We start from the raw sequence: 20,396 nt of genomic DNA on the forward strand, positions 1-20,396 counted from the left end.
CGCTGATAAGGTTGATCTATGGCCACTGGCATTTCAATGGCCGCGATAAGAGCAATGAGTTTTGAAGGATTATGCCGGTGGCAGCATAATTGATGTGATGCGAACATACTTCAATGCGGCGTAATTGCTTTGCTCCAATCTGGCTTTTCCGGCACTTCATTATGGCCCTTGGCCGTACTTCGGATGCTCTCTCCCGTGTTTTTCCTTGGCTATTTGCGCAAATATCCTGGTCCTCCAGATGGTTTCATTATGCTAATTGCACGGACATCAACTGCGGAAACAATGCAACTAATAACAGAAAGCAAAGGGGCAAAGGCAATCGCAATCGCAGCAAAAAACTGCTGGAGCACAGGTACAAAATGGGGAAGAAACCAAAGAATTTTCATTAAAATTTTCATTTAGTTGCGCAATTATTTTTGTGCAGCCATTTTAATAACACTAATTTACCTTCAATTCCCAACTCTTTTTCGAGCCACACAAAGGCCACTGATGGTGATGGTATAGTGTTGGCGGTGCGAAGGGGACGGGCTGTCAAATGGTAGATGCGAATGCGAAAGAGACAGGGATATGCGGTTATAAATATGCGCAGCTGCAGGATAATAAAAGTGATAAGTTTTTCTCTCAGTTCTATCGTTCGCTGCGTTTTTGCCGTCTTTTAATTTCATTCCTTTCAGCATTCACTCATCCGGCCACAGCTGAAGCTCAGCTATTACACTCAGGGAAATATATATTCAGTTTAAAAATTTTTCCAAAAACTTTTTTGATATAATAGCATTTATAGAAGTTTCACGGAACTTTATATCTGAAAAGTAGGAAAATATTCTCTTTGTTTCAATTAACTTTTAAAAGGACTTTCTATGAAACACTTTTTATTTATTTTTAGCTGCAATCAAAATTCGATTCGCAAAATATTCCGACTTTTTCCAGTGTTCCGAAACCTAATTGGTGGCAATTTAGGAAAAAATGTCCCCTTTTTTCCCGGTACCATCGGTTGTCAGGCGACCGCAGCAGCAACAAAAACCAAAAGCATCAAAGGCGGCCAGAACATCAAGTTCATTCTAAGCCGTTTGCATTGCAAATTCTGCATCGCTTGTCGACGGGGCTGGTTGGCCCCACAATCACTTTTCAATTAAATGCCATTCTTCCCTCTTTGCCATTATTTTGTGTTTTTTGCCATGGCTCTGGCTTTTTCCGAAGCTCGGAGCAAAATGATTTTGCCACAAAAGCAGCAGGCGTAAAAATACATCGGAGTGGAAACGGGGGAAAAGAGGTCGACAACTGTTCTTTGAAATAACGAAATCATTTTGGGATAATTTATTTACTTGACCAACTCGACGAAAGCCTCTTCAAACGACCTCTACTCGCAAAAACAGCTTGTTCAATTGTCAATCATTAATACGGATTGATTCGACATGACACAAAAACTCGGGCCAGATTGACACGGCGGATCGTTTAAGTCCCCCGAAATTAATTATAAAATCAATTAGCACAGGCTCAAGCCCGAGATTAACACAGATCCAGTCATAATTAGGTGCCCAAAAGCTTTTCTTCTTTTCATGGGCGGGACAAAAAAAAAAAACAATAAAATCCCAGTTGGCCAAGTTGCCCATTTGGGGCGTTAGTCCTGCAGGATTAAGTCCAAAGTTTGTTAATTCGCTGAAATTTAAGGACAAGTAGGCAAATAACTGGGAATTTGGGACCATAAAAAAAGGTGCTTTGGATTGGGAATGAATTGAAAAGGGAACCTTTGAGCAAAATATGTTGGCAACTTTTCGCATTTATTTTTATTTGAACTGCGTATTACCGAATGCGACTAAGTACACGTAAGTATAAGTACGGCATGGATTAAAAGTTCGGACTGGAGGGGTCGACTCCAGATCTCCAGGTCTCCAGGTCTCCAGCTCAGGACCCCTTGAAGGAATTGGCGTTGGGACTGGTGGGCGTGGTCGGGGAGTCCGCCGCCTCCACGGCATCGCCACGTTTGAGCCAGTGGGGCGCCAGTCGCAGCATGAGGATGGCGCCCAGCGGAGCAGTGAATATAATCGCCAGTACCGAGATGATGAGCACATTGCTGGCCAGAGCCAGCTGCTCCGCACTGGCCACGCTGGCAGCACGTGCCATGTCCAAAGCCACGGGACCCAAGGCGGCCTAAAGTTGGGGGAAAAAAAAACGAAGAAAAGGGCTAAAATTAAGCACTGGCCACCGCTGCGTATGAGTGATATGCGATGTGCAGCGGATTCGGATTAAATGCGGTTCGCTTTGCAGTTTTAATTAAATCAGTACGAGGAAGGTGGACAGTGAAATATGCACCGCATATTAGGGAAAAGTTAGACAGGCGCACATGTGACCAACTCAGCTTTTTTGGGGAAGTAAGTAAGCCAGCGGAACATTTAAATTTTGGGGCAACCACAGAGACGCACACTCGCTCGCACAGGCGACATAAACAAAATGTCCGCTTGCGGTTAAACTGCAAACAAAAGGCTGGCATGCCAACTGCAGCCGCAGGAGCAGGACCTGCGATGACTCTGGCCGAAGAGGACATGACCTGCAAATACGTGTATAACTTAAGCATGGGGAAAACACCAGGACAGGCCCGGCCAGGACAACCTGGTGGACAGCAAGGACAGGCGGGACGGGCAGGACGTCCAGGACGATCAGGACGACGGGCAGTCTGCTCGTGGCAAGCGAGTGAAATGGCCGGCAATGAAATAAAAAGCGCCACCAGGCCAGGAGACAACGGATGGGAAATGGAAAATGGAAAATGGAGTAGGAAAAGGGTAGGGGTAAGGGAATGGGGGGCAGTGGCAATGGGAACCGCAGCAACATGACACGCGGAACGGGAAACTTACTTGGACAGTTGCTTTGGGAAAACCGGAAATTGTAATGTAGGCACGTTCCTTTCTCGACAGATTTCCGCCATATGTGGATAAATATGCAAAAGCCAGGCGAAACTGAAAACAAGAACAAGAAAGTGGTCATCTCTAGCTGGTTTTTTCCCCTCAGTTTTCCGTGTGCAGGTAACATTTGCATTGCGGTGCCGGAACATTTTCATTTCGGTTCACCCCCAAACCCAATCCGGAATCTCCACTTGGCTTTCTGCTTTCTTCTTTTTTTTTTTTACCAGGATGGACGTACCCCACAAAACCGTGGGGACCCGAGTATTCCCCGCACAAACTGGCTGAGAAGCGAGAGAAATTAAGTAAGTGGCCGGGGTGAACATTTGTTACACCACCGGCCACGCCTCCGGCGACCATTTTAATTACCAAACTTCCGACGAGCACCAACAATGCGCCATAACCGATTACATGGCCCTGCAGCACGTTGAAATTAATTTCCTTGCCAATAAGGGCAAACGAGACGGGCTTGAGGAACTTCCACATGAGGTCCAGACGCTTGGGAACACTCGCCTGCAGGGGAGAGAAATCAATAAGTTGTTATTAGATCGGGCAGCTAGTTCATTATGTTCCCCATTTAAATCAGACCATCAATGGCCAGCAAGCAGGAAGCAAGCCAATCGGCTTACGGAGCGTTGCCTTGGAACTCAAGTGCAGTTCGAGTGCAAAAACACCGCCTTTCGCAGGATCTGGGTTAAAAGTTTAAGGCAAAGGTAAATGGGAAGAGACCCAACGAGAAAAGAAAAACAAAACACTTGCTCGAAACAAATCGAGAACCGGCAGTCAACTCTGACATGGGACAAGGACGTGATGTCACAAATTACCTAGCAAAAATCCCGCACATACAGCCGCTTTTTTCGGCTGCAGCGGAACAGACATAAAAAATGGCACTACACCCAGGGAACATTTTTCTTGACCCAAAACCAAACAAATCAGAAAAAGAAAAGAGCGTGTGGGTCTATACCCCAAAAGCACTCAGAATCTGAAAGGTGGAGGCAAAGCCAAAGTCTGGAGCTCAGAGAGCCAGCCGACTGGACCAATCCTGATCCTTAAAACACGAAAAGAAATATTGGAGGAGAACTTGGTAATCTATGGGTCGTCTAGATGAATAAACTTTAGGAAGGAATACATTTCATATTACTTAACTTCAATTTTTATTTAAATTTTAAAAGTAGAAAGTATATCTCTAAGTATGATAAAACATTAAAGAGATTTTCAAGGATTATATTTAATCACAACTGCAGGAAATATCTCAGACATCAAATAAGACGGTTGAGACAAGTATTTAACATATCAATCTGATAACATGTAAATAATGTAAAAGTCAATCCAATTCTTGAAGGTGAAAGAAGGATTAATATCAAAGTAGAAAAGAAATTCATGATTTATCTTAAATTTTTTCAAGGATATATAAAACTAAATAAAAATTGTAGAAAATGTCTTTCACATAAGATAGGTTAAGCAAAAGTGTAACATACCCATCAAATTAATATGATTTTAAATAGAAATAACGACCTATCATATAAGTAGTTTGAACGTTAAGAAGGCTAAAATTAATTATAACATAAAATATAAAAAAAATGTTGTAGTATATATTTCTGGTAACAAATAAGATGGTTGAGACCAGTACTCAATGTACCACATTGATATGATTAATACACCTAATTAAAACCTATCGTATCCCATTGTCCTATCCATTATTTTTTCCTTTCTAGAAGGGACCCCCTATTTTTAGCAGTGCGGAGTACTCACAATTTGCTGGGCCTGCAGCTGCGGGGGCGTCAGTCTGGCCTCCTCCCGCCGCCAGCCAATCCTCGCAATAAAGGCGGTCGTTACACAACCCAGAGCTCCTGCCGACGTATAACCGATGACGCGGCTGCCCATCACGGCGATGGTTCCGCCCAAGACGGTAAGGACGAAACGGAGCCCATTTGCGTACGTCTGCGGAGGATGGGAAAAAGACAGATATGAAGAGAGTGAATGGCAAAACAGGTGAGTTAGGCTTCCCGGGCAAAAAAGGCGAAATCACTTACGAAACTCTGATGGAAACTGCTTTTTTACCCGCCCACCTGCGTTGTTTGTGTTGTGTGTGTGTGTGGGTGCGGTCAGCTGCGTATACGCAACGTGTCCTGCAGTCAAGGAAAAACCAGGAAAACCCTCCTATCCTATCCTCCCATCTCTTCTTTGTTTTTGTTTGCATATACCATTTTTTTCCAAGCTCTAAAATTGTACTAAAATGACTTCTACAAAGGTTTAGATCTGATAAATCTCGCCTGCAACAATGTTTTCTCAGCCGGAATTTTCGGATATTTTGTAATATCTGCAATGTCAACTTGTCAGTTTTCCTGGCTGGTGCTGAGAGTGATTGGGATCTTTTAATTTACCTGGTGACTTTCTCAATAGCCCGTTGAAACACCGCAAATGGCTGCAATTCAATTTACGCCCTCGCCTTTGTCAAGATATTTTCGTTTAACTTTAAACTGGTCGTTCTAGTAAAATGGCATGAAATTGCCTTCGACATCGTTAGGACTTACCAGTCTTTATTATAGGAAAAACTCAAGTTTTCCCTCACACTGGTATACTTATTTAATTCTACAACTTTAGTTTCTGCCACCTCGTTGAATTACAAACTTTTGCGCGAATCTTTTATTGAAAAATACTGTCAACCGGCTCGGGAAAAATAAGTGGCAAAAGGTGACGTTGAATGCAAAATTACAGAGGACTGCGTAATAATAATAAAATAAAGGCGGTGGCGATGACATGCGAAAAGATGCTGAGACCGAAACCGAGGCCTGATGACAGACCCCCCTTTTTCCCACTATTTAAACCCCCTTGGGGGGTGACAGCGAATAGCCCATGGCTGTGTGTATATGGTATGTGTGTGTGGTTGATGGGCGGCACGAGGTGGTTTTGGGGGGTGTGTAAAATATGCAAGGATGCAACTTCAACGGCGCTCAGCGTGAAATTTTTGTACAAACTGCAGCGCTGCGTGGATGCGGATGTGAATGCCACTTGACGATGGCAAAGGCGAGCGCGACTTGCAGAAAACAAAAGTTATGAGAACTCGACGGGAGTGTGTGTATAAGGAGGCTGGATGGGCGGATGGGTGGTGGGGTGACTTGGGTGGTGCAGCCCATTCAGTGCACCACCACCCATGGCGTTTGATTATGCGCGCCATTAGCGGTGTAAGTTGCGGCAATGAGTTTTGTGGCTCTGGCTGCGGCTGCCTCGATGTCCCCGGCATAACTTCACATAGATGCTGGCAGTAACTGTCGTCGCAAATGTCGCCAGCTCCGTCGTTGCCGTTGTCGTTGTCGTTGCCGCTATGCATGTAAGTGTCTTTTTATGCAAAATGCACCCACACAAACAACCAAGCAGGCGGGCTGAGCGGAAGCTGACACTGAGCAAAAATGGGGGTCCAAAGTCTGGGATTGGTAGCTTGTATTCAAGATATTTCAGTCCTGAGATGACATAACTTAAAGTGCCAGTATCATTTCTTGCAGTCAAAATCCAAACGAAATTGTAAGTCCTTAATTTGTTGGCTGACATATTTCTAGTAACCCCAAACATATTTTATAAAATAAGAACATTTAACCGATTCTATAATACAGATTGCTCTTCTTAGTTCTCCAAATGTTGCGAATGATTTATCGAACTTGCAAACATAGCCCTATTATATCATATCACTTGCTAAATTTTCGCTATTCTATTTTAATATTTTCTTGTAGTCGTACTGCCAGGGCCAGTAAGTATTATAAGGTCCTATGTGATATATAAACAAACATTTTCCAGGTAATCCTGTTTTTCCTCTACCGAGAATATATTTTTCATTTCAGAACCTATTTTCCTGAGTGCAGTCTTCTGAGGCCCCACGTACATATGGCACAGCTACCGCCCCCCAAGCCCGCCCATCACCCTTCCCTCTAGAGACTGGCGCGCGTTTTGCATCATTAAATGCGCTGATTGAGTGTCTAAGTGTTCACTGAATGTGCATTTTAAGTGCAGCCCGCTCGAGGACGAGGAAGGACACGCAGGACGAGCTGCGTCTGGGTCCGCGCCTTTGTCTGGCAGCTTACCGCGTTGCGCGACGGCAAGTACTGGAGCATCGAGCCGTAGAGATAGCCGAAAACGAGTCCAATCCCGATGCCAATGGGACCCTGCAGCACTTGCTGCGTGAGCGAGGCTGCAAGTAAGCGGAGTGGGGGTTTATTTAACTTTGACACTCATTCCGACTCTGAATCCGATTCCCGATTTTCCGGGCACGGCGGGTGGCACGCACTCGTTGAGAATATTACGCTGATTATCACGCCGAACATGAAGATGGCCACCACATCGTTGCATGTGGTCATGGCGTAGATGAGCGTGTGGATGCCGCTGTTCAGGCCGAGGCGATCCTCCTTAAGCTTTAGCATCACGGTGACGACCACATTCGGGGAGACGGCGGTGATGACCAGGCTGTAACAATACCCCCAGGGCCACCAGGACCGTTAAGGCTTCCGTTAATCCAAGTATTCCATTAGCCACACTCACCCCAAAGCGATGCCCCACAGCCAGGGCATGGAAAGTGTGAGGTAGGCCAGTACGGCGATGGCCGCCACCTCCACAATGGTGGGCAGCAGGGTCAGGCGGAGAATCATGAACCACAGCCGCTTGAAGGCCTCGCCATCCAGCCCCAGGCCAGCCAGCAACATGATGTTGATCAAGGCCATTTCCCTGTATTAAGGGAAAAACCACATTATATGTTTCTCAAAATTATTTATTTTATTACCTCAAAAACAGCTCGAACTTCTGATAGCCCTCGAAATTGGCCAGGCCCACATTGGCATACAGCACGCCGAAGAAGAGCATGCCCAGCATATCCGGCAGATTGACAAAGGTCACCAGGATTCCAGAGATCTGGGCGCCCACGAAGAGGAATGCAATGCGCATGATGACCGTCTGTGGCTGCGAGTATTCCGGCAGCAGAACCCAGCCCATGGCCCAAAGGCCCAGGAAAATGGCCAGCAGGGCCACCAGCTCGGATGTGTTCACCCAATGCGACAGGAAATGGAGCCACCTAAGGAGGAGTTCAAAACGGTTATGAATACACTAAGGAACCTCTTTCTTTAGAAATACTTCCGTGTATCTCTCCCTAAATTATGTACACGTAATTGCTGCTAATTACCGAGCCCACTTAGAACTATAAAAGCAGTCAGCCCATGGGAAAATACAACCAGGACTAAAATGGTAAGCCACAAGGAACGCACTGAGTCCATGAGCCTGATTCTTCGGGTCATGCAACTATTTGGCCTCTGGCCCTGGTCCCTGAAAGCTGGCGAGGAGTGGACTTTCTCCGGTTTCCTAAAGCAGAACTATCGCTTCCTGCTGCACCTGCCCATAACCTTCACCTTCATCGGACTCATGTGGCTGGAGGCCTTCATCTCGAGCGATTTGGAACAGGCTGGCCAGGTGCTCTACATGTCCATCACCGAGATGGCTTTGGTGGTAAAGATCCTGAGCATTTGGCATTATAGAACTGAGGCCCGGCAGCTGATGGAGGAGCTACAAAGTGCACCTGACTACGAACTTCGCCAGCAGGAGGAGAGGGATTTCTGGTGCCGGGAGCAACGATACTTCAAAAGGTTCTTTTACATCTACATCCTAATTAGTTTGGGCGTGGTATATAGCGCTTGTACTGGTGTGCTTTTCCTCGAGGACTACGAATTGCCATTCGCCTACTACGTTCCCTTCGAGTGGCGAAATGAGAGAAGGTATTGGTTCGCCTACGGTTACGATATGGCTGGAATGACGCTGACCTGCATCTCGAACATCACCTTGGACACCCTGGGATGTTATTTCCTGTTCCACATCTCACTTCTATATCGCCTACTTGGCCTACGATTAAGGGGTCTTAAAAATATGGAGGATGAAGCCCACTTTGGCCACGAATTGCGTGGCATCTTTATATTACATCAGAGTATCCGAAGGTATGGTGATATTTCTAACTACCTTAAGTTTCTCTTATAATAACACTGTAATTTCACAGATTAACAAGAAGCTGTCAGAAAATTGTCTCCCTATATATTATCTCAGATTATTCTGAGTGCCCTGATCATCTGTTTCAGTGGGTATCGCTTGCAGCACTTGAGAATTCGGGAAAATCCCGGCCAGTTTATATCCATGCTGCAGTTCGTCAGTGTGATGATCCTGCAGATATTCCTGCCATGTTTCTATGGCAACGAGATAACCGTCTATGCCAACCAGCTGACCAACGAGGTTTATCACACCGATTGGCTACAATGTCGACCACCGATTCGCAAGTTGCTCAATGCCTATATGGAGCATCTCAAGAAACCTGTTACCATCCGAGCTGGCAACTTTTTCGCTGTTGGATTGCCCATTTTTGTTAAGGTCTATTCTTTTTAACCTGTATATATCTTCTTTTTTAAAGTTATTGTCTCCGATCTTGCAGACCATCAACAATGCCTACAGTTTCCTCGCTCTGTTATTGAATGTATCGAAATAAATTGTAAAATTTGACAAAATAAAGTATACCAATATTATTTATGAAATATATCAAAATATTGTTTTATTGTAATCTTAAATGAGATTTCATTTTGAAAAGAAAATAAAAACTTCTATTTTCAAACTAAAGATTTATTTTATTAAAAATTTGTTTGGTAGCATGTGGTAGGCCAACAACAGCCTTCAAAATTATTTTGCATCTGTATATATATAAGCAGGCATTAGGTAACAATTTAAGAAATCATTTTAGAATTTAACAGTGACAAAGATTAAGACTTCTTCATTGACTCGTACACGTTTTCTGTGAAATGTTCATTTTAAAATAAATTTCTCATCAAGTCAGAAACATGTTGGGGCTCTAAAAATGCACTGATTTAAACTTTTTTCGAGCTTGGGAATGCACACAACAATGATGGGGTTATTTCCCCAATTATCTTTGCTTTCTATTGCGTGACTTACACATTTAGTGACGGTCAACAATTAATAGATTTTAATGACAGCAAGCTAATTATTGTAATTGCCCTGCTTATTTATTGTGTAAATATTTTGGCTGGTTACCTAAACAATTCAGGGACGGAGCAACTTGAGAACTAAGCTCCCAAAATGAACCGGTTCCTTACTTTCAATATATATATGGTTTTAAGGATGCAAGTAATAATTTTGAAGAACTAAAAAGGAACTTGGCTGTAAATAGTTAGTTCCTGTGGGAATAAGTTCTATAATACCTCCCTAGTTCAGCCTCATTAAAAAAATATCCCCAAGGTGACCTGTTAAGGCTTTTGAGAACTACAAGGGCTATAAAAGTCGGAAGACTCTGTGGGCTTTTCATTAAGGAAATTAAAATTAAGCTGGTGAAAATGGAGTCTACGAATCGTCTAAGTGCCATCCAATCTCTGTTGGTAATTCAACGATGGATAGGACTCCTTAAATGGGAAAACAAGGAAGAAGATGGCCTTTTAACTTGGCTAAAGCGCACTTATCCCTTTGTGTTGCACCTGCCGTTGACTTTTACATATATAGCACTCATGTGGTATGAGGCCATCACTTCATCTGGTTTCGAGGAAGCTGGACAAGTTTTGTACATGTCTATAACCGAACTAGCCCTGGTCACTAAGCTCCTGAATGTTTGGTATCGACGCAATGAGGCAGCTAACCTCATCAATGAATTACAACACGATCCTGCCTATAATCTACGCAATGCCGAAGAAGTTCAATTCTGGCAGCAAAATCAAAGAGGCTTTAAGCGCATCTTCTATTGGTACATCGCTGGCAGCCTCTTTGTGGCCATAATGGGATATATAGGCGTGTTTTTCCAAGAGGAGTACGAGCTGCCCTTCGGATACTACGTGCCCTTTGAATGGCGCACCAAGGAGCGATATTTCTACGCCTGGGGCTACAATGTGGTGGCCATGACTCTGTGCTGTCTATCCAATATTCTCTTGGATACTTTGGGCTGTTATTTCATGTTTCACATTGCCTCGTTTTATAGGTTGATAGGAATGCGACTGGAGGCTTTGAAAAATTCCTCCGAGAAGAAGGCCAAGCTGGAGTTGAGAAACATTTTCCAACTCCACGCTAAAGTCCGCCGATTGACGAGGCAATGTGAAGTCCTGGTTTCGCCCTATGTCCTATCTCAGGTGGTCCTTAGTGCCTTTATCATATGCTTTAGTGCCTATCGACTGGTGCACATGGGCTTTAGACAGCGACCCGGAATTTTCCTGACCACTGTGCAGTTTGTGGCCGTCATGATCGTCCAGATCTTCCTGCCCTGCTATTATGGCAATGAGCTGACCTTCCATGCCAATGCTCTTACCACTAGTGTCTTTGGTACCAACTGGCTGGGGTACTCGGTGGGCACTCGGAAGCTGCTCAACTGCTACATGGAGTTCCTCAAGCGACCGGTGAAAGTGCGAGCTGGGGCGTTCTTTGAAATAGGATTGCCCATCTTTGTAAAGGTGAAATTAGCAAGAGGTGTTTATGTTTCCAAAGGAATTTTTATATTGTTATTTTTTAAAATTATCTAATCCTTTATCCCCGCGGAACTGAAAACCCTCTTAAGTACCGTATATATATCACAGCCTTTAACCCATAACTTTTGGCAGACTATCAACAATGCCTACAGTTTCTTCGCCCTGCTGCTGAAGATATCCAAGTAAAGTGAGACCCTCGCTGCGGAGCCACAATGGAGCACCCACCCACGGGTCGGATACGTAACACTGTAACTCATACGCCGCGTTGTTGTGAACATGGAGAATAAACGCCTGCAGCCAACAAGGCATTTCGCCAGCTATTAAACTAAGTGTCGCAGCCAAAAAGGGAACAAGAAATCGGGCTCGCCAGCGACTAGACGTCGGGGGATATGAGAATGAGATATGCCTTGTAACAGGACCCCATCCCCATCCCCATTCTGAGTCACATCCCCATGCTGAATCCCATTCTCATTCCCAAAACAGAGCGGAAGCACGCGCTGCTGCCTAGTGCAGCGGCAACTTCCACGACGACATTGTTGGGGATCCCAACAAAAGAAATTCAAAATACGAAATACAGAACAGAAAATACAGTGTACAAAACGAAGGAGAAGGCAGCCAACGGATATGCGAAAAACGCGTGCAATGCAAGTGTGAATGGCGGCGCTGCTGTCCCGCCGGAAGTGCATTCAAAGGGTTAAGCGCAAATCCGCACAATGGCAGCCCAGCGAAACCCGGAGTGCCGGCCACATGAGCTTTTCACTTACCATTTGGGTCCTTTGTACTCCTCGCCACGGACTCCGCCAGGAGTTTGGGTTTGAGTTTGAGTTTGAGCTGGAGTTGGGTTCGGGGTCGGGTAGCTGGAGTTTCCCCCATTGTTGCCGGCAACATTCTGTGTTGTATTTGTTAAATTTAATGATGTCGGCGTTAAAATTATTGTTGCAGCGTTTTGTGCGGCGTCACCGCCCGCATCCTCTGGGATTTTCTGTATGTCTAATTTGGTATGCAGCGGACGGGGGGCCAGGATGTCGCCTTTCGCGTCCTGTGTCATATTGTCACCTGGCGCCAGGACCCTGTTGCTGTTGTTGTGCTGCTGCTGTTGCTGTCTGCTGCGCTGAGCTGTAAGTGGCAAACAGATTTAAATGTCTTAATAGATATGTCAGCGAGAAGTGCACTGGGAGAAAATGGGCAGTAGTTCTTATGTGTTAAAAGGAATGCCATTGACAACTGGTTGCTTCAAAGATGTTCAAAAGATATAGAGGCCTTAGGAAATACTAATAGATTCAAATAATTATTAAAGGTATCGAAAAGTATGCAGCAATATATTTTGTATCATCTTATCATACCAATCTAACAGATATCCTAGAATTTTTCTTGTTTTCACATTTATTGCCGTGTACTTAACGGCGAAACCAAATAGAGTAGCACCATCGACTGGCTTATAAGCGCCAAGCAGCTGCATTTAGCCCATTTGGCATTCACTCCCGCTGCTCATGCATAACGAAGGCCCAACAGCAGTTGGATCGTTTAAATTGCAAAGTGCAGCAGACACACAAGCTCCTCACCACTCAAGGCGATGGCGCAATGAAGATTGCAACAAAGATTGACAACCGTTGATTGCGCCGAGGAGTCACAGGCACAGGCAGAGGCACAGACGGGGACGAGCACGAGCACGAGGACACCGCTGCCGGCAGGAAGCTGTCTTCACCTGGGCCAGGACGAGCACAAGGACGAGCCCAGACAGACAGGTGCACGGTCTGCGAGAGTCGCCTCCATAATTGGCTTCATTGTTGCCGCGACAACTTCACAGGTTGAGAAAGGCGCTAGGTGCTAGGTGCTAGGAAATACATAAATATTTCCATTTATAATTAGCGCACTTAATGTCGGTTCGCTGGGAATCCGAATGGAAATCCGAATGAGTATCCGAATCGAAGCCATTCCAAGCAATTGACGCCTCCACGCCGGCTAATTGGAGTGGAGACTGATATTTGCATATGAAGCGCTGGTCTAATAACAAGAATTTACAATCCACTTCTCATCCCAATTATTATGCACAGCCGACTCTGTATATGTCTCTATTCCATATGCTCTGCAATCAGCACTTGATTTCTGATTCGATTTCAGATTCTTTGCCCTTTTTAGCCGTGTTTGTATTTGAGTTTAGAAGACAATCTGCTTGTCATTTGTCACCACTCGAATGGCTACGTGTTAATTGTGCGCAAATATTTAGCGCCAATTCTCGCCGGTGCGAACTTCAGTTCCAGTTCCAGTTGTTCGGGGTGACAATTTCGCTGTTTGCGTATCGGTCCATCGATCACGTGTCGATTGTGATTCAGCGCGTCATACGACTCTTTGGCACACACGGCTAAATTGATTGCCCATGTTAATTGGGTGTCATAATTCAGGGAGCGCAAATCTATATGGTGAATGCGAAATCACAGCTAATAGAGTTCGGATTATTACAGCCGCATATAAAATACTTACCTAATTTGATTTAAAGTCCCTCTTATAGAATTTTTGTATCTCTCTTTTTATTTTACTTTTTCAAATCTCATTCTCTGAATTTTCAAATAAAACGAAAACAGCAAAAATGCCTTAATATTGGTTCTTAGTCTAGTAGGATATGGGCCATCATGCATTTACTTTGAATTTTTTTATCCTCTCAGGCAAAAAAACAATGAAGAGATGAAAAATAAAACCAACTACATAATTCGATTTTAAATCCCTCTTAGGCTGGCACAATATACCGAAAATAGTTTATTCTTTTCCATTTTATTAAAAGAGAAACAATAAAAATCTAAAATTCGGTATATATGGTTTCTCACAAATATATAAACACCAATTAAAGAATGCATAGTAGTGCAGCTATGATACTGGTTTACAGTCAAGTGAGACTATTCCTACAAATTCTTGATTTTTCTGGACAACAACAAAAAGAAAATAAACTAAAATTAAACTACAACTGATGCAAACGACAGATAACGAAAATAAGCGTTTCAAAACACCGGCATTCAAAATAATTACCCATAAAGAGTAACGCTCACTCTCTCTCCACAGCAACACATCAAAACCAAACAATTTTTATTATAATTTCATTTAAAATAATAAAGTAATCTGCTTTGGCAACGCGGGAGCTGAATGCAAAACATTAAATTTATGCACTTTTTGAAAACAATAACGAACTTAAAAACCCAGAGCGCTAATAGAAATAGTGGTTCCCAACAATCAACACAATGATGAAAGTCGGGAAATTATGGGTTTCCCTGACATTACTGGGGGCTTACCTGGGCAGCAGGTAAATAAATTAGTTTATTTTAGCCACAACACTCATACAACTAGCAATATTCACTAGCATTATACACTCCCACTGGATGGAAATTGCAGTTTTATTGAAACCGTTTCATAACCGAACCGCACAAATATAATGCCAAAACACCGACTAATCGCGTTCAAAGGCAGCGGCCAACTGAGATGGAAACGTTCTATGGAAAGCTTGCAGCCTCTGTCGTATATACTTTTTATCTTATGCTAATAAGAACATATATCTAAGAGTTCGAGACGCTCTCGTGGGCACGCGAGCGAAACGCACAAAATATTTGTTTAATAATTTAAAATTAGCGAGCAAATGGCGAGTGAGAGAGCCCCATGTGTGATAATGAGAATATATGGATGGGATTAATAGCTGGAATCGACACTGAACCCTGTGTTGGAGGTGCTAATCCGAAGAGCTGTCGGAATCCGATCATGATTAAGATGTTATATTGTATTCCCACTGATTAAAGTGCGTTGTAAGCCCCGGGCTGTTTCCATAGTTGGGGAAGTAATACTCCGCGGAACTCTGCTCTACAAAATAAACACTTATTTGGCCTGGGGCCCAATTTTGATTACGAGCATTTGCTTATCAATTAATTAGCCATAACCAACAGGAAACTTATGTACGCCCTGCTAATATTTGCCATTTCAACGGGGCTAAACTCCCGACTCGGTGCGGTTCAGTTGAGTTGAATTCATTATGACTGCGAGCCCATTGAATATTTACAAGTTCAATGCGAAGTTCGCGTTTGAACTACAACAAATATTTAAGTTTTGCTAATTAATTTAAAATATCTCCGCCATAACAAAATAAACTGGGAAAAGTTGCAGGGGCAGTGGAACGATAACGGAGGAAAGATTTCCTCTCCATCTTTTTGAATTATGTGCCTCATTTAAAAGTTTTTGCGGCACTTACTTTTATTTTTTGCCAGCTTCTGTCGCTGCCTCGCCAAAAAAAATGGTGCATAAATTGTGCAAAGGTGTCAACGAAGATAGCGCTCAGGTATTGTAAGAGAGCACTTTCGGAGGTCTTTTCGCTGCTGTGATATTTCATATTTCATATTCATGCGCTGCACTTGCTGCGCGGCAAAAAGAAGCCGTTGAGCCAACTTGAACTGCAAGTTGGGCAGGTCATTAAGGCTTCTTTGGCCGCCCCATTGATTATTACCTTTGGCAGTTGCCGTTTCAGTTCCCCAGGATGGTGCCACGCCCCCTATCGCTGCACGCCGCCCACTTGCCGCCGGCACTTTCTGCCATTTTATCTTGTCATATTTTCTGCAACTTTCAAGTGACCAGGCACGAAAATAATGCTAAAGTTCCCCTAAGCCAAGGCCCTGGCTGCCGAGCATCTCGCTTTTCAATTGCCGAAGAACTTTCCACACAAATTATGGCCACTGGTCGCAAAAAAGCGAAGATCCTGCTCCCCAGGATGGAAAAAAGTAATGGCTGCAGCTGCATTTCCGGCCAAAGTTTTTGTCATTCGGCTGTCATGTGCGGACTATTGCGTACGAGTGCGAATCTGAGGTGTTAATTGGAAGCGAGGCGAACACTTCTCCGGACGAGGCCGGGCCGAAAACTAAACAACAAGATATTCGAAAAAGTTCTTTAAGGTCTGATGGAGAATTTATGGCACTTCTCGAAGTTGCAAAACTTTTTTGCCTGTCACTTAACATTTAGATTGTTATTACGGCGTGACAGTAGTAGTGCAGGGCAAAAAGTGCCATAAATTGCTTGGCAGGGGTGTGGATGCTAGTATCTCCGGTGATTTATATCAGTTATTCAACTATTCATTATTTACAGGCGAACGTCAGGTGCTTTTTCAATATGTTTAAACGGTAAATTGCACACGGTGATGACTTTTGCTCCTGCTTCTTTTTCCTTTCTCCTTTCTCCTTAATATTTTTCTTTTTTTCCCACCCAAGGAACTTGAAGTTCCGCTTGTCTGCGTCTGCAACTCCATCTCTGTCTGCATCATATATCAAATCACTTTGCCCGTACGCAGCACACATTTATTTTATTTATGTTTACTTAAGCGCACCGCCTTTTAACTATGCCAGCCGGCATCCTTGGCGCGTCCTGAATCCCGATTCCGATTCAGACTTGCAGCTACACATAGCGCGCAGTCGGAAAATAATTTCTTTCTGCGGGGGATTGCATTCCGTTGTCACGCACTTGCTGCGCAGAGATGAACTCACGCCCCAGCGATTCGCATCTAATTTAGTGCTCATACATCGCAAATCAGTGGAAACTGGCACTTTCTTGGCTCCGGGCAAAACGAAATAAAAATAGTAGTAGGAAAAACCAGGTCATAAAGCGGCTGAATGACGCTTGGCAAATAAGGCGACAAATTGAAAACGCCAAACAAATCCGCTGGCAAAGTCTGGCAGGTGGTCAGAGGTGCAATGGAAATGGAAAGCTCCGATTAAGCGCAGTTTTAGTAATTAGCTGCGGTGCAAGTGCAAGTGCCAGATCCTTCAGAGCCACTCAAAAGGATATGCTGTTGGGCAAAGCGCATCAGCATTCCCACGAGTGTCAATTCAAATGGCGTCGAAAGGGTTTTCGTGACGCTTAACATTCTGCCATTCATTTCAAAATCATTATGCCGAGTCACAGCCATTCTGGCATTTATAAATGTCGCACACTGCGTATACGTAATGAACTGACTTGAACACCCACACACACGGGCGCACGGGGCGAATGCGCAATGCACTGCATTTATCAATAGCCGAGCGAATGTTTGTGTGCCAAGCGTATATCATGTTGGCTTTAGTTAACAGAAATGTCGCCGCTTCACTCACAGGCAGAAGCGACATGTGAAATGTGGGCAGGTGGGCTGGTGAGCAGGTGGGCAGGTGGGTGGGCTTTGATGCACCATTCAAGGTTGAGCTTGAGGAATTGCCCGAGACGCTGCATTTAAATGGAATTTATTTAATATAAACGAGTGCCTGCACATGCGAACATTACTGCAGCCTGCAGCGGTGCGCAAACTTATTTAAATATGACTTCCCGAGTCAAATCAGAGTCAGAGTCGAAATCAGAATCACAACTGGAATCAAAAACAGACTCTGAATCGGAATCAGTGGTGCTGCCTTCGAGGGCCCAACTCGAATGTAAAGCGAATGCGAATAGCAAATAGCAAGTGGCAAATGCGAAATGAAATGCACAGGAAATGAGCCCCGGCTAATGCATATTCATGGAAACATACTTTTGCCGAGGGCCGCGGGCTTTTGCCACTCGTGTTAGCTGTCTGATTGTGGGCATTTGGGCGCAACTAAAACGGCTCATTATTCGTGTGAAAATTCCACAGCGGCCATGGCCCAAAGGGAAATCCTTTTGCTTTTCCTTTGCCCCTCGTTTGGGCAAAAGTTGGCAAAAGCCCGCTCCCCCGCTGAAAAACCGGTATTTGGACAGATGCAAAACAATTGCAACTCCGGGGGCTTTCAACAATAATAACTGTTTGGTTGAGGGCGAAAAACCAGCAGCGACCACCTGCCAAAACATAAGAGCGTAAACAAAAACCCGGCCAGAACTCAAAGCCGGGTCCTCCTCACATATGGCCAACAACAGCGTTGCGAAAAATTCCACTGGCCAGAGGAAAACCAAGGAAACGCCTGGGTTTGAGTTTCAGTTTGAGCCGGGACAGCAGCTTCTCGACTGCCAATCGCAGACGTTCTGGCGTCAATGTGCGGAAATATTACGTATACGCCGCATTCGCCACCGCCCGTTGTGCCAAGATGTGATTGTGCGGTTCACTTAAAATCGAAATGCCTCAATCAGATCCTGCCAGCTCAGAGAACGGGCTGTGATTTAGCCAGGATCCCTCCTTCGCCGGCGAAACAAAAACCACAACTTTGCATAAACAAACTATGAATATGTGCTGAAGTGCATATCTGAGCACGCATTGTGCACTTGGCTGTCGGAGCCACTTCGCTTGGCTGGCCAACAAAGCGCTGGCATAGAGCTGTCTCTCCTCAGCATCCTTTTCCCGGTACCAGTCCAATTCCCTGGAATACATATATTTGTGCCTCAGAGTGGATGGGTGGAGAAAGGCAAGAATTTCCGGAACAAATACTTTCGTCCTGCTTCAACTCTGCATTTTTTGAGTTCCCCATGACGACAGTGCACAATTATACATGTTACTCACCTTCAGAGGCACTCTGGACTGAGGTTCCATGGGTGCGTGGTGGGGGCTGGGGCTTGTCGCCCAGGAGGTGCTCCTTCTCGGGCTCCATGATGCTAGCGGTCACCGTTTCACTGGCCCGCCTGAGCATATGCAACGGCGTCAAATTGGCGTCCCGATACCGCTCCAAGTCCTGCTGGGAGGACGAATTCCGGTAGGACTCGTCAAAGGGGTTGCTGCTTCGAAAGGCTTGCAAAGGTGGACCATCACTACCCGCCACCACATCCATTACATCTGAAGGCGTAGAAATATTTTGAAAATCTGCTTACATATGATAGGATTCACAAAATTGTATGGATAAAAGAACATAACTAAACTATTTTGTATGGGCTAAATTTTTAATTTACATATAATTTACATATGCAGCATTTTCTAAATAGATTTTAATTAATTTAAAGCATTTTTTAAAAATAAATCCAATTAATAGAATTTTTCTTAAACGTTTTCTAAACTAAATTTCTTCCCACTCATTTAGTTAATACAAAATAAAACGTTTTGCCCTAATCAAAATTATAATAATATTCTCCATTAATGAAAAGCGCTTACGATTTAATTATCTTAGTTGAATAAAATTGTATACGAGATGCTGCATTTATTAGGCAATCTGAAGACTATAAATTAAAGAGTTATGTTTCTAGTCGATTTTGTAAAGGCCACTAATTTTATAGACCGTTAACAAAAACCATAAATAAATAAATAAAATAGCTTATAAATGTCAAGTTGATTAAAAAATAACAAAATATTTAGAATTTATTTGTCAGTCCGAAGTGTATAAATAAAATATTTTATTTTCCAGTGGATAATATTTTGCTAGTTGGACTGTATTTGCACACGATTTATTGGCACTCCGGCAAAAAGTGGCATTTAATTGATTAACCATAAACTCGTAAATTAACGCCGAATGTGAGAATCGAGAGCCGCTCGTGCTAAATGCTAGAAACACTAATAAATTAGCTTACCAAAATCGCTGCTCATGACGACCGGCTGTTGAATGTCGGAGCAAAACAAAACCGAGTGAGAAGTGAATGAAAAAATATGAAAGCCAAAGGCAAAAGCAAAGAGCGACTGCTGACGCAATCAAACGATGACGTAGCCGCCTGTTTTCTTCTCAAACTGACAGCCAAAGAGAATCGCAGTGGGCCAAAGAGACTTGGTCTGAAACTGAGGAGCTATACACAATCGACCACTTGACGGACCCGGAGAATTGAGATACTATATAGCTGTATGGGAATCTTTGAGATAGCACGCGCGACACGACCGCCGGAAAGGCGGAATCGAATGGAAGTAGCCCAAGAACAAGGAACCGGGAGCCCGGAGCTTCTTTTTATTACAACACATGCACTGGCAAATATTTGCCCAGCGCATTAATTAGAAAAGCAATTTAAACAAGCGATTGGCGAGCGGAGAACCAGCGAGCGCTCTTCGATTAAAACTAATTGGCAAACAAACAAGCAGGGCAAAGCAAACCTCCAGTTGGAGAAAAATGAGCGGAATGAGTTTGTGGGGGAAGGCAGAGAGCACGCATATAATACATACTTA

The 20,396-nt window shown here is 44.0% G+C and overlaps 3 protein-coding genes across 5 annotated transcripts; 2 read left to right on the forward strand and 1 right to left on the reverse strand.

Moving 5' to 3' along the window:
- Positions 1–1,757: 1,757 nt before the first annotated feature.
- Positions 1,758–20,175, reverse strand: LOC119550944 (sodium/hydrogen exchanger 9B2). Of its 3 annotated transcripts, XM_037859972.1 has the most exons (11): positions 19,817–20,175; positions 18,822–19,091; positions 12,133–12,484; positions 7,663–7,950; positions 7,425–7,607; positions 7,174–7,349; positions 6,971–7,077; positions 4,647–4,835; positions 3,264–3,407; positions 2,850–2,951; positions 1,758–2,148 (listed from the first exon to the last, which is right to left on the reverse strand). In XM_037859972.1, exons 1-11 carry the CDS (start codon positions 19,830–19,832, stop codon positions 1,903–1,905), a joined length of 2,073 nt encoding a protein of 690 aa, XP_037715900.1. In that variant the 5' UTR covers positions 19,833–20,175; the 3' UTR covers positions 1,758–1,902. The 3 variants fall into 3 exon arrangements, with proteins under 3 accessions (XP_037715900.1, XP_037715914.1, XP_037715908.1); XM_037859986.1 differs by lacking the exons at positions 18,822–19,091; positions 19,817–20,175 and adding an exon at positions 15,846–16,234; XM_037859980.1 differs by lacking the exons at positions 18,822–19,091; positions 19,817–20,175 and adding an exon at positions 14,650–14,850.
- LOC119550964 (odorant receptor 94a) lies at positions 8,118–9,431 on the forward strand. Its single transcript, XM_037860000.1, is given in 4 exon segments — positions 8,118–8,860; positions 8,920–8,943; positions 8,945–9,284; positions 9,346–9,431. Coding segments are annotated over 4 exon segments (1,161 nt in total). The 3' UTR covers positions 9,400–9,431.
- On the forward strand, positions 10,256–11,554 carry LOC119550973 (odorant receptor 94b). The gene is made up of 2 exons (XM_037860011.1): positions 10,256–11,353; positions 11,501–11,554. Exons 1-2 carry the CDS (start codon positions 10,256–10,258, stop codon positions 11,552–11,554), a joined length of 1,152 nt encoding a protein of 383 aa, XP_037715939.1.
- Positions 20,176–20,396: the final 221 nt, after the last annotated feature.

Source organism: Drosophila subpulchrella, chromosome 3R (assembly GCF_014743375.2).
Source record: "Drosophila subpulchrella strain 33 F10 #4 breed RU33 chromosome 3R, RU_Dsub_v1.1 Primary Assembly, whole genome shotgun sequence".
NCBI lineage: Eukaryota > Metazoa > Arthropoda > Insecta > Diptera > Drosophilidae > Drosophila > Drosophila subpulchrella.

Bases quoted from the DNA above. Each gene is read 5' to 3' on its own strand.
- LOC119550944 (XM_037859972.1), bottom strand. The intron at 12,485-18,821 runs GTGAGTAACATG...TGCCACTTACAG, and splicing joins AGTCCAGAGTGCCTCTGAAG to CTCAGCGCAGCAGACAGCAA. The intron at 7,951-12,132 runs GTAAGTGAAAAG...ACTCCTCCTTAG, and splicing joins GAGTACAAAGGACCCAAATG to GTGGCTCCATTTCCTGTCGC.
- LOC119550973 (XM_037860011.1), top strand. From the start codon at position 10,256: ATGGAGTCTACGAATCGTCTAAGTGCCATCCAATCTCTGTTGGTAATT. The intron at 11,354-11,500 runs GTGAAATTAGCA...AACTTTTGGCAG, and splicing joins GATTGCCCATCTTTGTAAAG to ACTATCAACAATGCCTACAG.